Raw genomic sequence first — 18,615 nt, 5'->3', positions numbered from 1 at the left:
AAAAACCCTCCCCTATCTATGCTGAACAAGAACCCTGCCCTATCTAAGCCTAACAGGAACCCTCCCCTATCTATGCTGAACAAGAACCCTGCCCTATCTAAGCCTAACAGGAACCCTCCCATATCTATGCTGAACAAGAACCCTGCCCTATCTAAGCCTAACAGGAACCCTCCCCTATCTATGCTGAACAAGAACCCTGCCCTATCTAAGCCTAACAGGAACCCTCCCCTATGTATGCTGAACCAGAGCCCCTCCCCCCCTATGAATACCTAAGAGGAACTCTCCCCTATTTATGCTGAACAAGAACCATCTGCTATCTATGCCTAACAGGAACCATCCCCTATGAATGCCTAACAAGAACCCTACCATATCTATGTCTAACACTAACCTCCCCCTACCTGCTCCTAACATTAACCTTTCCCAGCTATAAAGCTGCAACTTAATCCCGGAACAGCAATTACATGATAAGCATGTGTGCCCTTCCGGACTAACTCTGGTCCCTTTTCGGGCCCTCTCTTCCACACCAAGTAAACAACTTTGTAGAGAAAGGCTTTAAACACACTAGTCTAGACAAAGTGAGTGAGGAGGTTGGTAGTATGGGGTGAGAATCCCTATTGAGACCAAGTGACAATAAGAGGAAAAACAAGGGCAGGATACCTTTTGTTCTACATTATGTGCATTTGTCCAGGAGGATAAGAAGTATAGTTTGCAAGTACTGGCCCATTTTGCTGAAAGATGCTGAATGTGGCAAGTTATTTAAAGATTACCCTCTTTTTGCATACAAGAGGGGCAGGACTATTGTCAACCTGGTGTGCAAGAGAGCGCCCAAAAAGGGACCAGAGTTGGTCGGACCGAAGGGTACACATTCATGCTTATCATGTAATTGCTGTTCTGGGATTATACGTGGTGAATATTTGTCCCACCCACATACTGGTCAACGGATTCCTGTCAAGGGGAGTTTCAATTGCAATTCGATGTTTGTGATTTATGCATTAAAATGCCCCTGTGGATTTATTTATGTCGGTCAGACGACCCGCAATGTGAAGGTCCGTATTCAGGAGCACAAACAAAGTATTGCTGAGGTTAAAAAACATCCTGAGAAGCAGAATGTCCCTCTGGGCCGACATTTTGTTTAGGCCGGACATACTGCATCTCAATTGAGATGGATGGTGTTGGATACTGTCCCTCCCCCGAGAAGGGAAGGTGATAGAGAAAAGGTACTGCTCCGCAAATGAACATGTGAGTTATAAAAGTTTTTTGTGATTTATTCCAGGAAAGAATAATTGGTGGGATTTCAAATGCTGCGGGATATACTCATGACCCCTCCACTATTTTTTGCAGGGTAGACGGTATAGTAGTACCCTGTATAGGAATTGTATATACTGTTTACTTTTGTTTTTATGTCATGTGATGTGTTATCATGTGATTCACTTGGGTGGGACTTCCTATAGAGGCAGTCCTTTATATGGGTGGAATTGTGTGGGATGGTACACTTGAGGAAGGGTCATGTGACCCGTAACAAGTATGTGTCCTAGCTCTAATAAACCACAAAAGCAAGTTTGAAACCTGTGGATCGGAGTTACTATTGTGTTGCATGAGAGGTGAAACTGATGTAAAAGTGCACCGGCTAGGGCTACCTAACTAGGTGAGCCTTACTGAGTCCCAAGGAGGTTATTGCAGCACTGTACTTCTGCCTGCCTCCCCTTCTTTATTTGCTTATAAAAATGTCAGGTACTGGTCTTTAACCTTCAGCAAGTTGAGTCACACACCTGGAATTTGTATGTCATTGTAATGGATTGCGGAAACACCGCCGTGCGGTCTGACAGCGGGGCGGCTGTTTCCGCGTTCAGACCGGCTGTTTCCGCACAGCAGCATGCGTCTGGTTTGTCTGAGCCTAGTAGTGCACACTGATGGAGAGCTACACGCGCGCACGCGCTAGGAGGCAGGACCTTTATGCCAATAGGAGAGGGATCAGCTGATTAGGAAGATCAGCTGATCCCAGCGCAGTGGGTGATTGGCTGAGTGGGACTGGGCGGTGCTGAGGAGCGCTGCACTATATATACTTCTTGCCTGTCAGTTGCTGGTTGTCAGCCGTTGCGAATACTAACGTGTGAGCACTCAGACCAGTCAGATCACACAGTGTGTTAGAACCAGGAGGACCTGGGAATTCACACTTAGCCAGATTACGTTTGTGTTATATGTTAGACCAGTTCCAGGGTGTTGTGACCACGGACCTCACACCCAAGCTTAGGGATACTGTGTCATTTATGTGTTATACTTTAGACCAGTTACAGGGTGTTGTGACCACGGACCTCACACCCAAGCTTAGGGATACTGTGTCATTGCTGTGTTATACTTTAGACCAGTTTCAAAGTGTTGTGACCAAGGACCACATGCTCAAGCTTAGGGATACTGTGTCATTGCTGTGTTATACTCTAGACTAGTTCCAGGGTGTCGAGACCAAGGAACTCACACCCCAGTCTAGGACTTTGTTATACTTATATGTTATGACCATTTGCTCTGTCTACCTTTCTCTTGCTTTCTGATTCGGTACCTATGCATATCTGCCTACCTGTTGCCAGACCCTGCCTGTACCCGGTTACCGAATCAGTCTCTCTCTCTCTGTACCTGATCTGCTCATGTGTTGCCGACCTGGCCTGCCCGACCACTCTAGTTGTCACTCTCCCTGAGTGCTCAGTCTAACTGTACTAGCAGTAACACCATTCCACCAGGTGTCGGCTGCAACCAGGACTTCCGCTCCTCAGAGAGTCCTCTCTGCAGTACTGCCGAGGGCTCTACCCCTCAGGAGTCCTCTGGCTGCAGTATAGTCTGATTCCCAGTATAGCAGGGAATCATTGGCTCCCAGGTTATCTCTATCCCCTCTCCTAGGAGATAGTTCACACACAGCCATAGGCCACCTGCTCCCCAGGTGGTCCACGCTCATTGTTTCTGCATCTACCGCCACACGGGAGATAGCCTACTGTTGCACCAAAACACTTACACATTACTAGGTGTCCAGAGGTTAGTCATACTTGTATTATTGGTGATTCTGCAGATCATCAATAATCAGGTATACATCTGTAGTCTTGGTGATACTGCAGATCACCAATAATCAGATTCTCTCTGTGTGCTGACACCGATCGTTACAGAACGGCAGACCTGAAAAACAAAATGGACGCACTCCACAGCCGTCTTGATGCACTCACCACTTCGGTGGAGAATTTCATCAGAGTGCTGGACGGTCATCAGACCCAGATCACTGCCTTGTTTGGGTCAATACAGGTCCTTCAGGCGGCTGTGAATTCAGTGCGATCCCCTCCAGTTACAGACTTACGTATGTCTGTACCCGAAAGGTTTCATAGATCTGACTTTCAGAATTTTAAAAATCGAGTAATGTCGTATTTTGAGTTGAGACCCAACTTGTCAGGAACTGAGGCACAGAGAATTACATTTATTAAGACCCTGCTGTCAGGGGATTCTCAAACATGGGCATATAGCCTTCAGGTAGGGCATGAGGCTTTGAGGTCAGTCGAGGAATTTTTTAAGGCCATGGCCATAATTTATGATGATCCAGACATTGCCTCCACTGCTGAGCGGAAGCTTAAGACCTTGCGTCAAGGCAAGGATCCGGTAGAAGTCTATGCAGCTGAATTCAGGAAGTGGTCTGTGTCAGCTAGGTGGGTGTCATTTGCACTGTTAGACTGTTTTTTATCAGGGTTGTCAGACGCAGTCTCGGATTTGATGTTGGGACACCCTGAACCAAAAACTATCGATGAGGCAATTGCTTTAGCAGTACGGGTTGATCGCCTTTTGCGGTATCAGAAACAAACCCACGGTAAGAACACTATAAGATATGTCTCCTACGCCTCTCCTCCACCCGTCTCACCTCCGCCAGAGCCAATGCAAATTGGACAGTCCAAATTGACACGGGTGGAGAGGAATCGCAGGAAAACAGAACAGCTCTGTTTATACTGTGCAGAGTCATAAAGGGTCATAAAGTGCAGAATTGTCCCAAAAAGTCGGGAAACGCTGCCGACTAGGTGTAGTCAGAGGTAATACCCTAGACGCGCAGTCTTTACCTCTAAACAACAATCAATTGCTCCTTCCCTGTTCTGTCACATGGGAGGGCCAGACTGTTACCACTGAAGCTTTCGTAGACTCTGGTTCAGCGGCTAACTTTATAGATTACGAGTTTGCAAAAAATTTGGGGATTCCTATACTCCCATTAGACCAACAGGTTTTGGTCACTGCTGTAGATGACTCTCCTCTGCAAAGTAGTCATCCCCTGTCTCGAACCCCGAATTTGAGGTTCAGTGTTGGGGTGCTACATAAGGAGAATCTGCAATTTCTGGTCCTGCGTATGGCAACCTCCACCGTCATTCTTGGCATGCCATGGTTACAGCTTCACTCCCCTCAGATAGATTGGGTTTCAGGACAGCTAACGAGCTGGTCTACCCATTGTTATCATCATTGTTTAGCGAAAGTAACCATGGGTAACATCAAGATTCAGATTAAAGGTGTGCCAAAACAATACGCAGAATTTGCTGACGTGTTCTGTCCCAAATCGGCAGATAAACTTCCCCATCACCATACCTTCGACTGTCCCATCGATTTGAGATCTGGTTGTAAGCCTCTCAGGGGTCACCTCTATAATCTGTCTGGGCCTGAGAAACTAGCTATGCAGGAATACATCAGGGAAAACTTGGCTAAGGGGTTCATCCGTCCCTCCCGTTCACCAGCAGGGGCAGGATTCTTTTTTGTAAAAAAAAAGGATGGAGGCCTTCGTACTTGTATTGATTATCGAGGCTTAAACAAGATCACAGTGAAAAATCGTTATCCTTTACCCTTGATTGACGATTTGTTCACTCGGGTTACCAACGCCAAGATTTTCTCGAAGCTAGATCTGAGAGGTGCATACAACCTAGTTCGCATTAGGGATGGTGACGAATGGAAGACGGCCTTTAACACCCCCGACGGGCATTACGAGTATCTGGTGCTGCCCTTCGGCTTGTGTAACGCGCCGGCCGTCTTCCAGGAATTGATTAATGAGGTATTCAGGGAGGTGTTGGGGAAGTTCGTCCTGGTCTATCTGGACGATATACTGATCTTTTCGTCCAATCTCTCAGAACACCGCAAGCATGTTAAGTTTGTTCTGGAGAAGTTAAGACAGAATCTGCTTTATGCCAAACTGGAGAAATGCCTCTTCGAAGTGACCTCGGTTGCCTTCTTGGGGTACATTATCTCTCCATCTGGCCTCTCTATGGATCCAGGGAAGGTTTCTGCTGTCCTGGAGTGGCCTCAGCCTGTAGGACTGAAGGCACTCCAGAGATTTCTGGGCTTTGCCAACTACTACAGGAGGTTTATAAAGGGGTATTTTACAATAGTCTCGCCCCTCACCAGTCTCACCAAGAAAGGGGCTGATACTTACCACTGGTCAGCAGAGGCTCATGTTGCCTTTTCTACATTGAAAAAACTGTTCTGTTTCGCACCTATATTGAGACATGTTGATGTCACCTTCCCCTTTATCGTAGAGGTTGATGCTTCAGAAGCTGTATTGTCTCAGAGATCAGGCTTGCAGGGCAAACTCTATCCATGTGCCTACTATTCTCGTAGGTTTTCACCCGCAGAGAAAAACTACGACATAGGCAACCGGGAGCTTTTGGCCATCAAATTAGCTTTTGAGGAATGGCGAAACTGGCTAGAAGGTGCAGAACACACTATCACAGTTTATACAGATCATAAGAATCTGAAGTACATAGAGGGTGCCAAGAGACTCAGCCCCCGTCAGGCCCGGTGGTCCTTGTTCTTTGCAAGATTCAGATTTAGATTTATAATCACGTATACCCCTGGTAGTAAAAACATCAAGGCCGACGCCTTGTTCAGGTGTTTCGAACCCGAGACAGTACAGCCCTCAGCTCCTGAGACCATTCTACCTCAGAAGGTAGTTCTGGCAGCCACTGAGACCTGGAAGGATTGGACAGTCACTCTGAGTCCTTACCAACAGGATGTTCCAGAGGGGAAGCCTGATGGGGCCATGTTTGTGCCACTGCCTTTCCGTCTACAACTCTTGCAACTGTTTTATTCCCACAAGAATACTGGTCATCCCGGGGCCATCGGAGCTCAGGATTTGCTGGCTGGATGTGCTTGGTGGCCTACATTGGCAACAGATTGTGGGGAGTTTGTAAGAGAGTGTGCAGTATGTGCTAGGAGTAAACCCTCTCGTCAGGCCCCTGTTGGTACCTTACAACCCTTGCCAGTCCCAAGTGAACCATGGACCCATGTGTCCATGGATTTTGTGGGCGAACTCCCCAGGTCTGAGGGCAAGACGGTCATTTGGGTGGTAGTGGACAGATTCAGTAAGATAGCTCATTTTGTTCCTTTGAAAGGACTCCCCTCTGCCCAGGAATTGGCTGATCTCTTCATCCAGCACATTTTCCGGCTGCATGGTATTCCGGAAAATGTAGTGTCAGATCGGGGAGTCCAATTTGTTTCTAAGTTTTGGAGAGCCTTTTGCCATCAGCTGGATATGGACCTTGCATTCTCATCAGGCTACCACCCACAGACCAATGGCCCGACCGAGAGAGTTAACCAATCCCTAGAACAGTTTCTCAGATGTTATGTTGCAGATGCGCAATCCGAATTTTTGCCGTTCGCAGAATTTGCGCACAACAACCTGAAAAGCTCCTCTTCAGGATTTTCCCCATTCCAGGTAGTCTCGGGAAGATCACCTAAGTTTGCTCCATTGCCGGTGGCATCTACACCATTCCTGGCTCTGCAGGATTGGCAGAGGGCTTTAAAGGAGATTTGGGGAATGGTTAAGAGGAATCTGGGGAAAGCTTTCCAAACCCAGAAAAGACAGGCAGATAAAAGGCGGTCCGTAGAGTGGAAGTTCTCTCCAGGAGATTTGGTGTGGGTATCCACTCGGCATTTGGCCTTGAAGCAGCTGTCACCCAAACTGGGTCCTAGATTTATAGGACCATTCCCAGTGTTCAAGAAAATTAATAATGTCACTTACGCGATTGATCTCCCAGCCAGCATGAGAGGTCTGAGATCATTCCATGTGTCTCTATTGAAGCCAGCAGTGCACGTGGATTCCTTCCCCCCCTCCCCCCTCCCTGTGTTGGTTGATGACCAACCAGAATATGAGATTGAAAAGATCCTGGACTCTCGCTTAGTGCAGAATTCTGTACAGTATCTGGTCCACTGGAAAGGATATGGTGTGGAGGAAAGATCTTGGGTGCCAGATTGTCGCATGCATGCGGAGGAATTAAAGAAAGAATTCCATGACTCACATCCTGGGAAGCCGGGTGGGAAGTGTCCGGAGTCCACTCCTCAGGGGGGGTACTGTAATGGATTGCGGAAACACCGCCGCGCGGTCTGACAGCGGGGCGGCTGTTTCCGTGTTCAGACCGGCGGTTTCCGCACAGCAGCATGCGTCTGGTTTGTCTGAGCCTAGTAGTGCACACAGATGGAGAGCTACGCGCGCGCGCGCTAGGAGGCAGGACCTTTATGCCAATAGGAGAGGGATCAGCTGATTAGGACGATCTGCTGATCCCAGCGCAGTGGGTGATTGGCTGAGTGGGACTGGGTGGCGCTGAGGAGCGCTGCACTATATATACTTCTTGCCTGTCAGTTGCTGATTGTCTGCCGTTGCGAATACTAACGTGTGAGCACTCAGACCAGTCAGATCACACAGTGTGTTAGAACCAGGAGGACCTGGGAATTCACACTTAGCCAGATTACGTTTGTGTTATATGTTAGACCAGTTCCAGGGTGTTGTGACCACGGACCTCACACCCAAGCTTAGGGAAACTGTGTCATTTATGTGTTATACTTTAGACCAGTTACAGGGTGTTGTGACCACGGACCTCACACCCAAGCTTAGGGATACTGTGTCATTGCTGTGTTATACTTTAGACCAGTTCCAGAGTGTTGTGACCAAGGACCACACGCTCAAGCTTAGGGATACTGTGTCATTGCTGTGTTATACTCTAGACTAGTTCCAGGGTGTCGAGACCAAGGAACTCACACCTCAGTCTAGGACTTTGTTATACTTATATGTTATGACCATTTGCTCTGTCGACCTTTCTCTTGCTTTCTGATTCGGTACCTCTGCATATCTGCCTACCTGTTGCCAGACCCTGCCTGTACCCGGTTACCGAATCAGTCTCTCTCTCTCTGTACCTGCTCGTGTGTTGCCGACAAGACAAGACAAGACAAATAACATTTATATTGCGCTTTTCTCCTTGCGGACTCAAAGCGCCAGAGCAGAGCAGCAGCCACTAGGGCGCGCTCTATTGGCAGTAGCAGTGTAAGGGAGACTTGCCAAAGGTCTCCTACTGAATTAGTGCTGGCTTACTGAACAGGCAGAGCCGAGATTCGAACCCTGGTCTCCTGTGTCAGAGGCAGAGCCCTTAACCATTACACCATCAGCCAATCAGCCGACCTGGCCTGCCCGACCACTCTAGCTGTCACTCTCCCTGAGTGCTCAGTCTAACTGTACTAGCAGTAACACCATTCCACCAGGTGTCGGCTGCAACCAGGACTTCCGCTCCTCAGAGAGTCCTCTCTGCAGTACTGCCGAGGGCTCTACCCCTCAGGAGTCCTCTGGCTGCAGTATAGTCTGATTCCCAGTATAGCAGGGAATCATTGGCTCCCAGGTTATCTCTATCCCCTCTCCTAGAAGATAGTTCACACACAGCCATAGGCCACCTGCTCCTCAGGTGGTCCATGCTCATTGTTTCAGCATCTCCCGCTCCACGGGAGATAGCCTACTGTTGCACCAAAACACTTACTCATTACTAGGTGTCCAGAGGTTAGTCATACTTGTATTATTGGTGATTCTGCAGATCATCAATAATCAGATATACATCTGTATTCTTGGTGATACTGCAGATCACCAATAATCAGATTCTCTCTGTGTGCTGACACCGATCGTTACAGTCATCATGGCAGTCAGAATTTAGTCAGAAAACCAAATCTGCATACTTGTTCTGGATCCCTTTTTTTTGCAAGTAAAAAAAAAGGACAGCAGAACAGCCAGGCAAGGAAAAATAAAGTCAACCTCCATACTTCTCTCCCTGCAGAGTGACTTTAAAATACATGATCTACCTCTGCCTTCACTGGCTACAAATATTGTGCCTAGGGATGCTCATTCGGATTCCACGGAAATGCAATTTCCGAAATTCCCAACGGAAATTGCATTTCTGCATCGGAATGCGGAAATCAGTAATACAAGTGCGGTAGGCGGATTTCCGCCGGAATTCGCGGAAATTTCAGCTGACTTTGACATCAATTTTCTCAAAAACTATAAGGTCTTTTTGAAAACTTGTTCACAAGATGCAAGACTTACGGGGGCTTTGCTATTAACCACTATTAACCCCTAAAGTCGGCGGATTTTTACTGTAATGTAAAATGCAGAGAATCTGCATTATCCGATATGCGGTAATTTTAAGCCAATCAGAAGACTCAGAATGAATAAACCAATCAGAGAATGGGGATTTAGGCAGAAATTTCCACATTCTCAGATTGGCTTATTCATTCTGCATCTTCTGATTGGCTTAAAATTACCGCATATCGGATAATGCGGATTTTCTGCATTTTACATTACAGTAAAAATCTGCCAACTTTAGCGGTTAATAGCAAAGCCCCCGTAAGTCCTAGAAACACCAAATTTTCTGGGTTTATTAAACTGAATCTTGTGAACAAGATGCAAAAAAGTTTTCAAAAAGACCTTAAAGTTTTTGAGAAAATCGATGTTAAAGTCGGGGAAAATTTCTGCGATTTCCGGCTGAAATCCGCATCGTAATTCGGAAATTGGTAGCGGAAAGCGGAATCGGTATCAGTATCGGTATTTGGCAATGGCGGAATGCGGATTTACCATGGAATCGGAAATTAGCATTTCCGACCATCCCTAATTGTGCCTGCTTTTTGAAGGTTCTAGGGCTAATGGTCATTGGAGAACATTAAAAATCCTACAATCCCAGCCTGTTTTTATCTAAAATAATCTATTACATGATAAGTTTTCACCTAAAGCTAGGTATTCAGGTTGGATTAAATTCAGCAGTCCAGGTGGCCATTAAGGATTGTCTAAGCTGAGCTTATGGCTTATGTACAGGAACACTCCCCCCTGCAGTTGTGCAGTTGCACAGATCGGAATGCAGCCAAAGAAGAAACTTTCTTTTGAAAAAATCCAAGCTAACTTTGAAGGATCTCAGGTCTTGAAGAACCTCAGTAAATGAGGTCCTTTGTAAACAGAAACTAACATTGATATTGGCATCTGAATGAGCCACACCCAAAAGGTAAGGGGTGTGTGGGGGGGGACTACTAACTTTCCCTCCCTCCGATACTCCAGGTTGGGTGTCTTTGTGGCTACGCATGTTCTCCGTGTGAAGATCCTGATGGCCAAACTTGTATTATGGCTCTTGTAAGATGGGTTCCCAGGCTGTGATGGTCACCAAGGGGAGGCAAGGGAGGGATGGTGAACATTAAAGAGAATCTGTATTGTTAAAATCGCACAAAAGTAAACATACCAGTGCGTTAGGGGACATCTCCTATTACCCTCTGTCACAATTTTGCCGCTCCTCGCCGCATTAAAAGTGGTTAAAAACAGTTTTAAAAAGTTTGTTTATAAACAAACAAAATGGCCACCAAAACAGGAAGTAGGTTGATGTACAGTATGTCCACACATACAAAATACATCCATACACAAGCAGGCTGTATACAGCATTCCTTTTGAATCTCAAGAGATCATTTGTGTGTTTCTTTCCCCCTGCATCTCTCATGCACTGAAGTTTCAGGCTGCTCGTTTCTTCCTGCAAACAGCTTTCCCTTGTCTGTAATTCTTCAGTATGTGAAAGCCCAGCCAGCTCAGAGGACGATTTATCCAGCTTGTAAAAGATAAGAGAGAAGAGAGAAGCTGCTCTAATCCTAAATAACACACAGGCAGTGTGCATAGAGGGGCCTGGAAGGGGAGTTCATAGCAGAACCACAACACTGAAGAACTTGGCAGCCTTCCAGACACAGGCTGACAAGTCTGACAAGAGAGAGATAAGTTGATTTATTACAGAGATGGTGATAGTAGAACGTGCTGCAGTAAGCCAGAACACATTAGAATAGCTCTTAGAACATGTAGGATGATAAAAAAACAGGATGCAATTTTTGTTACGGAGTCTCTTTAACCACTTAACGACCGCCCCCAGCCGATGGGCGGCGGCAAAGACCGGTCCCAAACGACCGCAATACGCCCATCGGCGGGGGCGGCTGCGGGAGTGGCTATGCGGCGATCGCGTCATTCGTGACGCGATCAGCCGCCGGGGACTGGCTCCGCCCCCCGTTCGCCGTAACCCGCCGGCCGTTCGGAAGCGCCGGCGGGTTACTGGCATCCGGATCGCCGCTGCAACAGTGTATAATAGGCTTTGTAATGTATACAAAGCCTATTATACTGGCTGCCTCCTGCCCTGGTGGTCCCAGTGTCCGAGGGACCACCAGGGCAGGCTGCAGCCACCCTAGTCTGCACCCAAGCACACTGATTTCCCCCCCCCCTGCCCCCTGATCGCCCACAGCACCCCTCAGACCCCCCCCTGCCCACCCCCCAGACCACTGTTTGCACCCAGTCACCCCCCTAATCACCCATCAATCACTCCCTGTCACTATCTGTCAACGCTATTTTTTTTTTAAGTCCCTAATCTGCCCCCTACTCCCTCCTGATCACCCCCCCACCCCTCAGATTCTCCCCAGACCCCCCCCCAGACCCCCCCCCCCCGTGTACTGTATGCATCTATCCCCCCTGATCACCTGTCAATCACCTGTCAATCACCTGTCAATCACCTGTCAATCACCCGTCAATCACCCCCTGTCACTGCCACCCATCAATCAGCCCCTGATCTGCCCCTTGCGGGCAATCTGATCACCCCCCCACACCAATAGATCGCCCGCAGATCCGACATCAGATCACCTCCCAAATCCATTGTTTACATCTATTCTCTCCTCTAAACACCCACTAATTACCCATCAATCACCCCCTATCACCACCTGTCACTGTTACCCATCAGATTAGACCCTAATCTGCCCCTTGCGGGCACCCAATCACCTGCCCACACGCTCAGATTGCCCTCAGACCCCCCCCCCCCTTATCAATTCGCCCGTGCAATATTTACATCTGTTCTCCCCTGTAATAACCCACTGATTACCTGTCAATCACCCATCAATCACCCCCTGTCACTGCCACCCATCAATCACCCCCTGTCACTGCCACCCATCAATCAGCCCCTAACCTGCCCCTTGCGGGCAATCTGATCACCCACCCACACCAATAGATCGCCCGCAGATCCGACATCAGATCACCTCCCAAATCCATTGTTTACATCTATTCTCTCCTCTAAACACCCACTAATTACCCATCAATCACCCCCTATCACCACCTGTCACTGTTACCCATCAGATTAGACCCTAATCTGCCCCTTGCGGGCACCCAATCACCTGCCCACACGCTCAGATTGCCCTCAGACCCCCCCCCCCTTATCAATTCGCCCGTGCAATATTTACATCTGTTCTCCCCTGTAATAACCCACTGATTACCTGTCAATCACCCATCAATCACCCCCTGTCACTGCCACCCATCAATCACCCCCTGTCACTGCCACCCATCAATCACCCCCTGTCACTGCCACCCATCAATCAGCCCCTAACCTGCCCCTTGCGGGCAATCTGATCACCCACCCACACCAATAGATCGCCCGCAGATCCGACATCAGATCACCTCCCAAATCCATTGTTTACATCTATTCTCTCCTCTAAACACCCACTAATTACCCATCAATCACCCCCTATCACCACCTGTCACTGTTACCCATCAGATTAGACCCTAATCTGCCCCTTGCGGGTACCCAATCACCCGCCCACACCTCAGAACGCCCTCAGACCCCAGCCCTGATCACCTCGCCAGTGCATTGCTTGCATCTATTTCCCCCCTCTAATCACACCTTGAGACACCCATCAATCACCTCCTGTCACCCCCTAGCACACCTACCCATCAGATCAGGCCCTAATTTGCCCCGTGTGGGCTCCTGATCACTCGGCCAAACCCTCAGATCCCCCTCAGACCCCCTTCCGATCACCTCCCCAGTGCATTGATTGCATCTATTTTCCCCTCTAACCGCCCCCTGAGACACCCATCAATCACCTCCTGTCACCCCCCTAGCACTCCTATCCATCAGATCAGGCCCAATACATCCTGTCATCTAAGAGGCCACCCTGCTTATGACCGTTTCCACAAAATTTGCCCCCTCGTAGACCACCTGTCATCAAAATTTGCAGATGCTTATACCCCTGAACAGTCATTTTGAGAAATTTGGTTTCCAGACTACTCACAGTTTTGGGCCCGTAAAATGCCAGGGCAGTATAGGAACCCCACAAGTGACCCCATTTTAGAAAGAAGACACCCCAAGGTATTCTGTTAGGTGTATGATGAGTTCATAGAATATTTTATTTTTTGTCAAAAGTTAGCGGAAATTGGATTGTTATTGTTTTTTTCACAAAGTGTCATTTTTCACTAACTTGTGAGAAAAAATAAAATCTTCTATGAACTCACCATACCCCTAACGGAATACCTTGGGGTGTCTTCTTTCTAAAATGGGGTCACTTGTGGGGTTCCTATACTGCCCTGGCATTTTAGGGGCCCTAAACCGTGAGGAGTAGTCTAGAAAACAAATGCCTCAAAATGACCTGTGAATAGGACGTTGGGCCCCTTAGCGCACCTAGGCTGCAAAAAAGTGTCACACATGTGGTATCGCCATACTCAGGAGAAGTAGTATAATGTGTTTTGTGGTGTATTTTTACACATACCCATGCTGGGTGGGAGAAATCTCTCTGTAAATGGACAATTGTGTGTAAAACAAATAAAAAAATGTGTCATTTACAGAGATATTTCTCCCACCCAGCATGGTTATATGTAAAAATACACCACAAAACACATTATACTACTTCTTCTGAGTACGGCGATACCACATGTGTGACACTTTTTTGCAGCCTAACTGTGCTAAGGGGCCCAAAGTCCAATGAGTACCTTTAGGATTTCACAGGTCATTTTGAGACATTTGGGTTCAAGACTACTCCTCACGGTTTAGGGCCCCTAAAATGCCAGGGCAGTATAGGAACCCCACAAGTGACCCCATTTTAGAAAGAAGACACCCCAAGGTATTCTTTTAGGTGTATGATGAGTTCATAGAAGATTTTATTTTTTGTCACAAGTTAGCGGAAATTGATATGTATTGTTTTTTTTTTCACAAAGTGTCATTTTCCGCTAACTTGTGACAAAAAAAAAATCTTCTATGAACTCACCATACTCCTAACAGAATACCTTGGGGTGTCTTCTTTCTAAAATGGGGTCACTTGTGGGGTTCCTATACTGCCCTGGCATTTTAGGGGCCCTAAACCGTGAGGAGTAGTCTAGAATCCAAATGCCTCAAAATGACCTGTGAATAGGACGTTAGGCCCCTTAGCGCACCTAGGTTGCAAAAAAGTGTCACACATGTGGTATCGCCGTACTCAGAAGAAGTAGTATAATGTGTTTTGGGGTGTATTTTTATACATACCCATGCTGGGTGGGAGAAATCTCTCTGTAAATGGACAATTGTGTGTAAAAAAAATCAAATAATTGTCATTTACAGAGATATTTCTCCCACCCAGCATGGGTATGTGTAAAAATACACCCCAAAACACATTATACTACTTCTCCTGAGTACGGCGGTACCACATGTGTGGCACTTTTTTGCACCCTAAGTGCGCTAAGGGGCCCAAAGTCCAATGAGTACCTTTAGGATTTCACAGGTCATTTTGCCACATTTGGTTTCAAGACTACTCCTCACGGTTTAGGGCCCCTAAAATGCCAGGGCAGTATAGGAACCCCACAAATGACTCCATTTTAGAAAGAAGACACCCCAAGGTATTCCGTTAGGAGAATGGCGAGTTCATAGAAGATTTTATTTTTTGTCACAAGTTAGCGGAAAATGACACTTTGTGAAAAAAAACAATTAAAATCAATTTCCGCTAACTTGTGACAAAAAAAAAAAATCTTCTATGAACTCACCATACATCTAACGGAATACCTTGGGGTGTCTTCTTTCTAAAATGGGGTAATTTGTGGGGTTCCTATACTGTCCTGGCATTTTAGGGGCCCTAAACCGTGAGGAGTAGTCTTGAAACGAAATTTCTCAAAATGACCTGTGAAATCCTAAAGGTACTCATTGGACTTTGGGCCCCTTAGCGCAGTTAGGGTGCAAAAAAGTGCCACACATGTGGTATCGCCGTACTCAGGAGAAGTAGTATAATGTGTTTTGGGGTGTATTTTTCCACATACCCATGCTGAGTGGGAGAAATATCTCTATAAATAGACAATTGTGTGTAAAAAAAATAAAAAAATTGTCATTTACGGAGATATTTCTCCCACCCAGCATGTGTATGTGTAAAAATACACCCCAAAACACATTATACTACTTTTCCTGAGTACGGCAATACCACATGTGTGGCACTTTTTTGCGGCCTAACTGCGCTAAGGGGCCCAAAGTCCAATGAGCATCTTTAGGCTTTACAGGGGTGCTTACAATTAGGCACCCCCCAAATGCCAGGACAGTAAACACACCCCACAAATGACCCCATTCTGGAAAGTAGACACTTCAAGGTATTCAGAGAGGAGCATAGTGAGTCCGTGGCAGATTTCATTTTTTTTTGTCGCAAGTTAGAAGAAATGGAAACTTTTTTTTTTTTTTTTTTTTTGTCACAAACTGTCATTTTCCGCTAACTTGTGACAAAAAATAAAATCTTCTATGAACTCACCATGCCTCTCACTGAATACTTTGGGATGTCTTCTTTCCAAAATGGGGTCATTTGGGGGGTATTTGTACTATCCTGGAATTTTAGCCCCTCATGAAACATGACAGGTGCGCAGAAAAGTCAGAGATGCTTGAAAATGGGAAAATTCACTTTTGGCACCATAGTTTGTAAACGCTATAACTTTTACCCAATCCAATAAATATACACTGAATGTTTTTTTTTTTATCAAAGACATGTAGCAGAATAACTTTCGCGCTCAAATGTATAGGAAATTTTACTTTATTTGAAAAATGTCAGCACAGAAAGTTAAAAAAGTCATTTTTTTGACAAAATTCATGTCTTTTTTGATGAATATAATAAAAAGTAAAACTCGCAGCAGCAATCAAATAGCATCAAAAGAAAGCTGTATTAGTGACAAGAAAAGGAGGTAAAATTCATTTAGGTGGTAGGTTGTATGACCGAGCAATAAACCGTGAAAGCTGCAGTGGTCTGAATGGAGAAAAAGGCTCTGGTCCTTAAGGGGCGAAAAGACTGTGGTCCCGAAGTGGTTAAGGGGCGCCCACAGGGCCGGCCCTAGACTTTTTGCCGCCTGAGGCAAATGTTTAAAAAATTGCCACCGCCGCCCCTCCCCCCCCCCTCGGGGGGGGGGGGGGGGCGCGCTCTGGGGGGCCGCCGAGCTGGAGGGGTAGCTGGCAGGACGGGGGTATTGGGCCAGCGGCGGGGAGGGGGGTCGGACCCCCCCCCCTCCCTCGCCTGGGTCCCCCGTCCTCCGCTCCCCTCCAGCCTAAATAGAAGCAGCCGCTATGTGTAAGAGGAACGGGCGGGGAGGACACTCACCTCTTCCCAGCATGCGCTCCACTGACATCACTTCCTGCAGCGTTGCAGGAAGTGATGTCAGTGGAGCGCACGCTGGATCGAGGAAGAGGTGAGTCCTCCCCGCCCGTGCCTCTTACACATACGGCTGCGTCTATTTAGGCTGGAGGGGAGCAGGGGACGGGGGACCCAGGCGAGGGGGGGGGGGGGTCCGACCCCCCTCCCCGCCGCTGGCCCAATACCCCCGTCCTGCCAGCTACCCCTCCAGCTCGGCGGGCCGGCTCCCCGCATCCACGGACGGGCGGATGCCGCCCCTGGAAATTTGCCGCCTGAGGCAAAAGTTTCACCCCGCCTCATGAGCGGGCCGGCCCTGGGCGCCCATCAAAGTTTTGCTGGAGGGTGGGGGACATGATCTGTAGTTACACTCTGAACAACACTGTTCTCTATGTATAATTTAGAGGATTGTACAAAGTGCAGAACACTCATACTAACCAAGACACATTCATCCTTTCTTGTTCTGTCTAAACTGGTAAACACAATCTGAATTTCACAGAGCTCACTGCTCTTTTTCATATAATAAACAATCTTTTATATTCTGTTGTCACACAAGCCTGTATGGTAAAATGACATTCTTCAATCAGTCGTGCGTAATGTACTAGTGTTATAAAGGAAAATAAAAAAGCAATTACCTTAAAGCTTTCGCCGGAAACTGTACAACCAGAAGGCCAAATGTGAATAGTAATATGTACGTTTTCATCTCCAGTTAGATGTGTGGACGCTTACAATCTGCAATCTGAATGCTAGGAGACCCGCAGTCACACTCTTTCCGGGATTCACAGGAGTATTTGCAGTTTGGTTAAATTTTAAAGAGCACAGTCTACATTGCCACACTAACAATTTGTTTTGGTGTACCTGTCATTCCTTTAAAATCCTGTCGGATCTTCTCCCATGATTTCGTAGCATTTAGCAGAAGTAACAACATTAACAAACATTCTCATCTTCAGCATTTTCGTAGGAACTCACGTCTGATTATTTAAAAATCTGCATGAATTATTTAAAATCTCTATACATACAGTGGGATGCGAAAGTTTGTGCAACCTTGTTAATCATCATGATTTTCCTGTATAAATCGTTGGTTGTTACAATAAAAAATGTCAGTTAAATGTATTGTATAGGAGACTCACAAAGTGATGTTTGAGAAGTGAAATGAAGTTTATTGGATTTACAGAAAGTGTGCAATAATTGTTTAAATAAAATTAGGCAGGTGCATAAATTTGGGCACCACAAAAAAGAAATGAAATCAATATTTGGTAGATCCTCCTTTTGCAGAAATTACAGCCTCTAAATGCTTCCTGCAGGTTCCGAAGAGAGTCTGGATTCTAGTTGAAGGTATTTTGGACTATTCCTCTTTACAAAACATCTCTAGTTCATTCAGGTTTGATGGCTTCCAAGCATGGACAGCTCTCTTTAACTCACACCACAGATTTTAAATTATATTCAGGTCTGGGGACTGAGATGGCCATTCCAGAACATTGTACTTGTTCATCTGCATGAATGCCCTAGTAGATTTTGAGCAGTGTTTAGGGTCGTTGTCTTGTTGAAAGATCCAGCCCTGGTGCAGCTTCAGCTTCACGCGTCCCTCAACTTTTACAAGATTCCCAGTTCCTGCACTGCCCACACAGCTCCACAGCATGATGGACCCACCACCATATTTTACTGTAGGTAGCAGGTGTTTTTCTTGGAATGCTGTGTTCTTTTTCCTCCATGCATAATGCCCCTTGTTATGCCCAAATAACTCAATTTTAGTTTCATCAGTCCTCCGCGCCTTATTCCAAAATTAAGCTTGCTTGTCCAAATGTGCTTAGCATACCTCAAGCGGCTCTGTTTGTGCTGTGGGCAGAGAAAAGGCTTCCTCTGCATCACTCTCGCATACAGCATCTACTTGTGTAAAGTGTGCCGAATGGTTGAACG

The 18,615-nt window shown here is 46.7% G+C and overlaps 1 protein-coding gene across 1 annotated transcript in view; it reads right to left on the bottom strand.

Annotated features, from left to right (window-relative positions):
• Positions 1–17,459, bottom strand: part of CPB2 (carboxypeptidase B2) — an 80,291-nt gene extending 62,832 nt beyond the window's left edge. The window contains exon 1 of the mRNA XM_068267748.1: positions 17,334–17,459. Coding sequence (XP_068123849.1) covers positions 17,334–17,401 — 68 coding nt within the window. The 5' untranslated portion in view covers positions 17,402–17,459. The remainder of the gene's footprint in view (positions 1–17,333) is intronic.
• Between the last annotated feature and the right edge of the window lie 1,156 nt (positions 17,460–18,615).

Source organism: Hyperolius riggenbachi, chromosome 2 (genome assembly GCF_040937935.1).
Source record: "Hyperolius riggenbachi isolate aHypRig1 chromosome 2, aHypRig1.pri, whole genome shotgun sequence".
Lineage (NCBI taxonomy): Eukaryota > Metazoa > Chordata > Amphibia > Anura > Hyperoliidae > Hyperolius > Hyperolius riggenbachi.
Note: the sequence above shows the minus strand (reverse complement) of the source record. Positions and strands in the feature narration are given on the sequence as shown.